This window comes from Vicugna pacos, chromosome 10 (genome assembly GCF_048564905.1).
Source record: "Vicugna pacos chromosome 10, VicPac4, whole genome shotgun sequence".
NCBI lineage: Eukaryota > Metazoa > Chordata > Mammalia > Artiodactyla > Camelidae > Vicugna > Vicugna pacos.
The window spans coordinates 66,463,080-66,471,879 of NC_132996.1; the positions used below are offsets into that span (position 1 = coordinate 66,463,080).

General features: G+C 44.0%; 1 protein-coding gene across 1 annotated transcript; it reads left to right on the forward strand.

The window, feature by feature from the left end:
- Nucleotides 1–558: 558 nt before the first annotated feature.
- On the forward strand, nucleotides 559–3,663 carry LOC102534706 (secretoglobin family 1D member-like). Its single transcript, XM_006214917.3, has 3 exons — nucleotides 559–658; nucleotides 2,214–2,401; nucleotides 3,601–3,663. Exons 1-3 carry the CDS (start codon nucleotides 604–606, stop codon nucleotides 3,661–3,663), a joined length of 306 nt encoding a protein of 101 aa, XP_006214979.1. The 5' UTR covers nucleotides 559–603.
- The last annotated feature ends 5,137 nt before the right edge of the window (nucleotides 3,664–8,800 follow it).

Sequence of the window (8,800 nt, forward strand, 5' to 3'; positions counted from 1 at the left end):
ATTGCACTGTTTTCTCCTTAGGGACTGAAAATCACTGATTTCTTCCACAATAGTCACCAGGCTGCTAACCATTCTCCCTCAGCTGCTCAAAGGAAACCTCGCATAGCAGGCATCACTTTACACTACAGATGTGTCCTAACCAAGTCAGTGGTTTGCTAATTCATATCCATTCATTTATTCAAGGAATAGGTGCTCATCCTCCTCTCCGTGCCAGGCACTCTGTTATGGAGAGATGAGCAAAACCAGGCACTGACCCTGCAGGGAAGGAGCTGACACCAAGGGGCACTCGCATCCATTACTTGATTATTCATCTGTCAAAATACAGCTTATGGTTTTGCTACAAAGGAGATGTGCCTGGTGCCAGCAATGTCTATAAATGGGACTTTGGCCAAGTCGTCGGGGACTGTGACACTGGCAGATGACATCCGCCCTGAGTGAGGAAGGAAGGTCTGGAAGACAGACCTTGCCACCTGCCACGTGTCTCTGTGGGCAGGACCAGCAGAGTTCTCTACATATAAATAGCCCTAGGCTCCCAAGGCTCCTGAATCCAGCTCCTAACTGCTTATCATTCACTAAGGCTGAAAACACAAAGCTAAAGAAACCATGAGGCTGTCCCTGACCGTCCTGCTGGTCACTCTGGCCCTTTGCTGCTATGAGGGTGAGTATCATTTCTAACCAGTCCAGCACCAGCCCTGGTGAGAACCTTTCTCTAGGTACATTCAGTAGGTGAATTTATTTGGTGAGGGTGCAGGGATGTGAACAGACAAGAATCGAAACCTCTTCCCTTACTTGACAGTGAGTCACCCAACAGACCAAGTCTCATTTTATCAATTTTTAATACTCTGGAAACTTACAAAAAATATAATTGCAGGCAACTTTTAAGAGTTTTGCCCCCTAAGCCTCACTCCTTGACTGTGGTCTCTGTTTCAGAAGAAGTGTGATATAACAAGATTTCAATGTGAATCTTGGCTCTGCCACTACCAGCCCCTTGCCTTTGAACAAAATGCTTAATATTTCCAAGCCCCCTCTTACCACTGCATTTTACAGCACCTACCAAGACTAGCTTATGACAATAGAGTGGGATTCAGTGTGTCGAGACTCCACCTCTAGGTCTCAAGCAGACATCTGGTTCTCCTTCCTAGAGTGTCTTAGGTGACAGTTGAGTCCATAATATTTTTAACTGTTAGATTCAGACTCCCAAAATGTCGCAGCTGGAAAGGTTTTTGGAGAGTCTGAAACATCAGGAAGAGCTGATGTTCTCTGAGTCTCTGAATACTAGATCTTCAAATAGGCTCTACAAAGGAGCAGCACTCCCCGTATCTACAAGTACTACTAGTTTCCTGGGAGAACTCCCAGTAATCGTAGTGCAACTAGCATTATTAGAGCCACAAAGTCCGTTCTTCTACAATTCATTCCAGCCATTTGCTGAAGATCGGCACTTTGGCATGCCTTCACGCCCTCAGTACGGTCCCAAGTCTCTTTGTGGGTTTCTCTTTTGTCGAATTTCTAAACGCCGTTCTCTTTCCCTGTGTTGCCTCTGATCTTTCAAATCATCTGCTTAGTAAGCTGTCTGATCAGGCGTCAGAATGTAGGAATTCTCTACATCACAGCAGAATAAGAGAGCCAGTCATAACTTTGTCTATAAGCTTCCAATGTGCTCAAATTGATTAGATATTTTTTGCTTTTTGGCTATATCTAAATCCAATGACATGCACCTGTTCTTTAATTGAGTCTCAAAATAGCATCAGCCACCATAAAAATAAATTAACTTCCTCTTCTCCAAATTTGTGCTCCCTTCTCTGATTTCTGGTAAGAGCTGAAACTGCCATTCACTAGAACACTCAACGACTAAAATCTCCTGTTCCTCTATATCCAAGACAAAATAAGGTACCTCTCCTGACACGCAAATCTTAATGTTTTAAAATCTAGGGAAAGTGAATTTCAGCAAACCAAGAGAGCCTTGGAAAGTAGTGGGTGCCCTTTAAAAAGGATCAAAACGGAACTAAGGATCAGAAAACTTTGTTTCTACTCCTGGCTCGGCCACATGCTCTGTGAACTTGAGGCAGTCACAATTCTAGGGTCCTGCACTGCCACCAGCACAAATATGAGATAAGATCATAAAACCCCTGGGGTCCCTATCTAGTCATAGGTCAGAAGGCCATGGAAAAGTGACTTTCCCTATATCAGCTGTATCTCTTTTTCTTCTGTTGCAGCCAATGCAGTTGTCTGTCCATCTTTTGCTGTTGATAATGCAGCCTTCCTCTGGGTACCTGACTTACTGTACAGGGCACGACTTCAGACATATTCAGCGCCTAGAGAAGCTGTTGAGGCCAAGATGCAAGTGAAGCAATGCGTGAATGGCTTCTCCACAGGAAACAAACTGCAAATTTGGAAAGCATTGGTAATTTCTTTCTTCTTTCTGCGTAGAGGCTTCTGCTCAGCTGTCCACCCAAGGAGCAGATCAGCTTGCTGTTCCGAGGGGGTCACCTGCCACCTGACTCACTGCTCACCTCTGATAGGGTGACCCGTGGCCACAGGGTGGATGAGTACATTCCTCTGCTGAACTGTTCTATGGAAAGCTGTACAGAGCATCAGGGCATGTTCCTCCTTCTGGGGTCACCTCCCTGAGTTTCCTGAACTGTCCTGGGGAGGAGGACAGAGGGGCCCCATGCAGTGGTACTGAAGGGCAGATGTACTGCCTCCCTGCCCAGGAGCTACCCTGAGTAGGAGCAGCCCTCCCCCAGGGGACATAGTCACTGTGGAATCTCACTGGGAGCATCGGGCTGTTGAAATGGAGACAGGAGAGAGGGAAGGAACAGGCCCCCTCGTTTTGTCAGAGGGAGATGGGCTGTCTGGGTTCTCCATCAGCTTCTGAGAAGCCAAGGCCCTCTCCCTGCACCTCCATCCACTTTTCCGCACCTCACCTATTCTCTTCCTCTTCATGGCCAGTGTTCATAGGACCTCCTTGCTTGGGCTCCTTCAGGCACACGTGAAGGTAAAATACTTCTTGATAAAGACATCAGATATTTAAAGATGCCTCTCAGCCCTTCTACCACTGCATTTAGGTCATCAAGCTTCACTCTGAATGCCCCTAGGAGCTGGATTCTCAGTGCTGAGAAGCTCATGTGCAATCAGGTTGAATTCCCACAAGGAAGGAGAGACTGGGAATCTCCCAAAAGCAGTACTTCCTAAGTCCTCTCCCACCTCTGTTCTAATCTCTCAATCCCAAGTCTCATTTGCAGTGAACACGGAGAGTCCTCTGTCCTGGGACATGAGAGAAAAGAATCCCTGGGCTGCTCTGTCCAACTTTGACCCTCCTCCTTCCGTTGGAAACCTGAGTCCCGCTCTTGGGTGAATGACCATCTCCAGGTTTACTTGCTGGTCGATGGAGAGGGTTCTTTCCTGACTTGCGTGGTGTGTTGTGATCCTACCAGTTCTGTTGTATTTACCATACACAGTGGCTTCTTCCTTCAGGCCCTTCCATTTGCCTTTTCCTGATTGAAAGTCACATACAAGTTGGTTGTGAATGAGAGTCTGTGTTAATGTGTCATCTCCAGCAGCAGCATGAATAACCTCCATTTGTTTCTTTTTCTATTTCAGGTGAAAATACTGCTAAAGTGTGGTTACGAAGATTTTCAAAAACTTCTATCCTTTGTCTTCTGATGATCACCTGATCTTCCCTGGAAAATGTAGAGGTTTCAACATCTTGCTCAATAAATTACTTGCCCTGCATTTCTCTATGTGTCTTGTTAGTATCCATCAGCATGTCTTTGACTGGGGGTGGTTTTTATCATGAAATGGCCATTGGGTGTTGTCATTACTAAATTTTAGGGTCACAAACTCCATTGAGCCATGGTGACCTGAGGTGCAGGGCTCCCCAAAAGAAATAATGGGTCATGAATCATCCTGCATTTCTTTACAGATTTCCCATTCATGATGCCATGATTAAATAGGACCATTAAGGGTAAACGGCAGTTAAAGCATTCCTGCTACTGGACTTGATTTGAGGGATACCCACAGCATGTGTGGTCAGTCATGGGATCCCAACCAGCAGCATCACTCGTATTTTGTCTTCATGCGAACCACAACCAACCTGCTTGGTCCTCTTCCCTTCACTGTGCTTTCAATCTTATGACTTGTCCAGTGTAATTCATTTTCCATCCGCTTCTGAATGTTTAGTACATCCCCAATGTTCAACTTTCCATTAACTCTTCTTACTCTACACAAATACACTGATCCTTGACATCTAAATCACTTACCAACAGCTTGAGCTACTGCTTCCTCTCTCAGTTTCTCTTAAGAACTCCAGAAATCAGCATCCAGCCCCAATCTGGACAACTCCCTTCAAGCACTCCACAGTTACTTCAAAAGAAATATGGAAAACTGAACATAGTGTCTTCCTGTCACCTACTCCTCTTCCATGTGCCTCCACCTCCATCCTGGCTAATGAACCCACCATTCAAGAGGCACCTGCCTCATAAAACTTGCAGACATCATAGGCTTCTAGATGAGCTTCCAGTGGCTCCTTTAGTACACTACCACACACTTGGTGACTTAAATCAAATTATTTTCTCAAAATTTAAGGACAGATGTCCAAAATCAATAACACTCTCTGAAATCATTGTGTCAGGAGGGCCATGCTCCCTCTGGAAGGTCTAGGTGAAAATCTATATGGCTGCTTCTACCTTTCATGGCTGATGGCATTCTTTCCTTGTGCCACATCACTGCAATCTCTGCCCTGTGAGGCCACATTGCCTACTCCTTATTGTAGTGGGTGAAATCATCCTCTGCCTCTTTCATATAAAATATGTGGCATGGCACATAGAGGACACCTGAGAATTTAAGATGGTCTCCTCATTTCAAAATCTGTAACTACATCACATCTGCAAAGTCCTTTTTCACTACGGAAGAATAGCATTACAAGTTCCAGGGTTTAAGATGTGGATATCTTTAGGGGAGCTTTATGAGCCTATGACACCTTACTTCCCTTCTGACTTCTACAATTCACTGAGTCCTGCCCCCTCCACTGCCACAGCATCACTTCTGAGCCATCCACTCCTTTCCATCCCTGCAGCCATCCTCATAGTCCAGTCCTAACCCTTCCTGGCTTGGAATAAATTCTCCTAAAGGGCCCACTGGGCTGTGCCATATCCTTCTTGCAATACATCTTACTCCATGATGTCAAAGTGACCCTTCTAAAATCAGGATCTGAATCTGATCTCACTTCCATAAATCTAAAATAATAGAGGGCATGTGTTTCCAATGTGTCAAGTAAGAGGACTTATTATTAATTCCATACTCACTCTCAAATTATTGTAGATATATTTAGGTAGGTATATTTCTACATTCTCTTGGTTGAGAAATAGTAGATAACAGTTATCCACTACTATCAATTAATAGCAATTCTTTTATAATAAGTGTATTTTTAATCACATTAGATAGTATGTACACTTAAATTAGTCCCTATCTTGTGAAACGCATTACATTCAGTCTACATACCAAGTTTGGTGAACACAAGGGTTCAAGGAGCTCTTGCAACACTCTGAGAAACCAGATTGAAATCACTGCTGGGAGGATCAAGGCCCACCATGGGTTTTGTGCATAAGGATTTCTACTCTTGCTCCCATCCCTGGGCATTAATCCAGGATGTTCAACTAGTAAAAGTCCAGGATGAGAGAGATCGTGGTGGGAAGACAATCTCCAAAGAAATACTATAGGAAAATTTCCTACAAATAGAAGAATATTTTATTAAACTGCCCACTCATGCTCCACATGCAAACACATTTTTGTGACTTCTGGGAACATTACCCTAAAGAAAGCTGTTTCTTTCAGAATGAAACACTAAGTCATAGCCAACAATGGGGAATAAAAGTTGAATCAACACAAGACAAGAAGATACAGAAGTGATACCAACAATTCAGAGGCTCTGACTCATAATTGTATACAAATATAATTCTATATGCAATCAACCATCCTGTAAGCATGAAAATAAATAAAGATATTTCAGAAGTGCAAATCTTCAAAAGTTTTATCTCTACTGAGCCCTTCTCAGAAGGCATCAGAGGATACATTACGAAAAAGAGAGAATGGATGAAGAAAGTTGAAGGAGAGAATCCAGTAAATGCAGCATATCACATAGGCTTTTGTAGATGAATCAGTAGAGAGCCGTGAAAAACATATTTAGGGCATGTCAATACTAGGAGACATAGTGAAAGCAGTTATAAATCGACAGGAGACTATGTGGTATGGATAGAAATGGATGGGGTCTAGTGCTTCTCATTGGAAGCTGTCTTTCAATATTTTCCTTTTTGAACAATCCTCCTCTATTGCTGTTATAAATAAAAATTCTGAACAATACAGGAAGTTGTAAGACAGGAATGAAAAAGAAAGGCTAGATAGAAGTAAAAAAGGCAAAACAAAATGTCAGGAGAACAAATTGATGAAAATAAATAGGTTATGATGTTTGAAATTATCTCCTGTCAACTTGGAGTCTGCACTGCACCAAACATATGTTCATTCGTGGTTGGCAAAACAGTCTACCAAAAAAAAAAAGAGAGAGAGAAACCCTACAAGTTGAAAATTATGTTTTTATTAAGTGAAATTTATGAGGACTTCAAGCCTGGGAGACAGCCTCTAGGTAACTCCAAGGGACTACTCTGAAAGGGTAGGAAAGAGCCAGGATAAACAGGAGTTTTGTAACAAAACACTAAGTATTTGGAACAACAAAACATTAGTGTTAATCAAAGAAAACCAGATATTTCAGGGTAAGAGAGTTAGCGCATTTCTGAGCATAAGAAGGTGCAAGAGTCTGGGCCCACTGAAATCAACTCTTTGATGTGCACCTTAGCTATCTAGCGCCAGTATCCTGTTCTTTCCCATGCTGAGTTCCCTCTGGGGACACCATAAGAAGTGGCTGTAGTGGCTGAGGGCTTGGCATGGGCCGTCTCTTTGTTTCAGTCTTGAGCTCCCTCAGGGCTAACCACCGAGGGTGGCTGAACTGGCTTGATGGCTGCAACATCCTTTGTTTAGTGACATGGCAGACAACAGTTTTCATTCACACATAGAAGAAACTTGATGGTTCTTGTTGAAAGAATTAATGGATTTCCTTAAGAAATTATTTCTCACTAATGGCCAAGGTATGACGGAAAGCTGAAGAGAGATAAAAGATAAATCATTCAGAATGAGATTCTTTCATAGAAACTAAAGGCCTATACTAACTCAAGGGAAAACGAAGCCCTTAGAAGTTTGCAATCCCTGGAAAGAAACAATTTGTGAGGGATGTGGTGGCTGAGTTAGATCTTGAAGGACCAGGTCAGTGAGTGGCATGCTATTGGCATCAAGTGAGTGGAGACCAGGGATGCTGCTAGACACCCTGTCGTGCTCACGGCATCTACCCAGAAAGAAGTGTTCAGCCTGAAATGTCAATAGAGCCACAGGTGAGAAACCCAGTGGGAAGGAAACACCTAAGAAGACTTGCCCTTGTGATGAAGGCTCAGCAGTGCTAGGTGGCAGCACACTGTGGGGACATAGCAGCCACCATTTTTGAAGAAGATGACACAAAGGAGAAAGGGAGTCCCCTGTGGACTGAGAATGCTGCCTGTCATATTAGTAAACAAAAGATGGTGCATCCATCGAGCCACTACAGCCACCCCCCACCACCTGCCTCCAAAGGTGAGCCCTGAGGGAACTCAGGATGGAAACAGGATGCCTGCCAGAAAGCAGTCAGCCACCACAGCCACCCTCAACAGTGCACCCTGGGGAGACACAGGATGCTAAAGAACAGTATACTTGTGCTAGATAGCTAAGGTACACATCAAAGGAATGATTTCAGTGAGCCCAGACTCTTCCTCTTCCCATAAAGAGGAAACTGCTAAATTCATTACATTGAGATATCTGGTTTTCTTTAATTAACAGGAAGTTTTTGATGTTCTGACTTCCTGATTTTTCTTGTAAAACTCCTATACAGCCTGGGTCCTCCTGTACCTCTTTGGAGCAGTCCATCAGAGCTATCTGAGAGGCTGCCTCCCAGGCTTAAAGTCTTCAGAAGTCCTGCTGAACAAAACACAATTCTCAACTTTTACCTTGTACATTTTCTTCAATCGACAGCCTTCAGGAATGAGGCCAAGCCTGGACAAAGTCAGGGATGAGAAGCTGAGCTCCATGCACGGGAGGCTATAGATGTCCATGCTCAGGCCAGCATCTGTCCGCACCCAGGGATGCACTCACTGCCCCCAGAGTGTGTGACCAACTAGCGCTGCTGACCCTTCATCACAAGGGAAAATCCTCTTAGGTGTTTCTCTCATACTGGGTTTCTCACCCATAGCTCTATTGACATTTCAGGCTGAAGACTTCTTTCTGGATAGATGCCTAGAGCACGGCAGCTTGTCTAGCAGCATCCCTGGACTCTACCCACTTGATGCCAATAGCTACCGCCCACCCTCTGAGGACACCCAAAACATTTGTCAATGTTGACAAATTTCACCAGGTGTGGCCAGAAGGAGAGAGTAAATGAGCCCCAGTAGATAGTCACTGTTCTAGCACTGGAAACACTTTACACCAGTTCCTCCATACCCTGTTATAATATCCTTAAGGACCGGATATTCACAATGCAAGTGCCTAGACTTACCAAGAAAATGTGGACATGCAGTGGAGGGAAAATTACCAACGGAATTGAGAAGCGATGTTGGAGATACCTAATTAACCACTAAAGCGCTGACGTGTGTGGGGGGATTAAATATTTAACCACACAGTGTTTGGCAGTGTATGTTGTGTAAAGTTCAGGGGTTTGGTGAATGAGCCA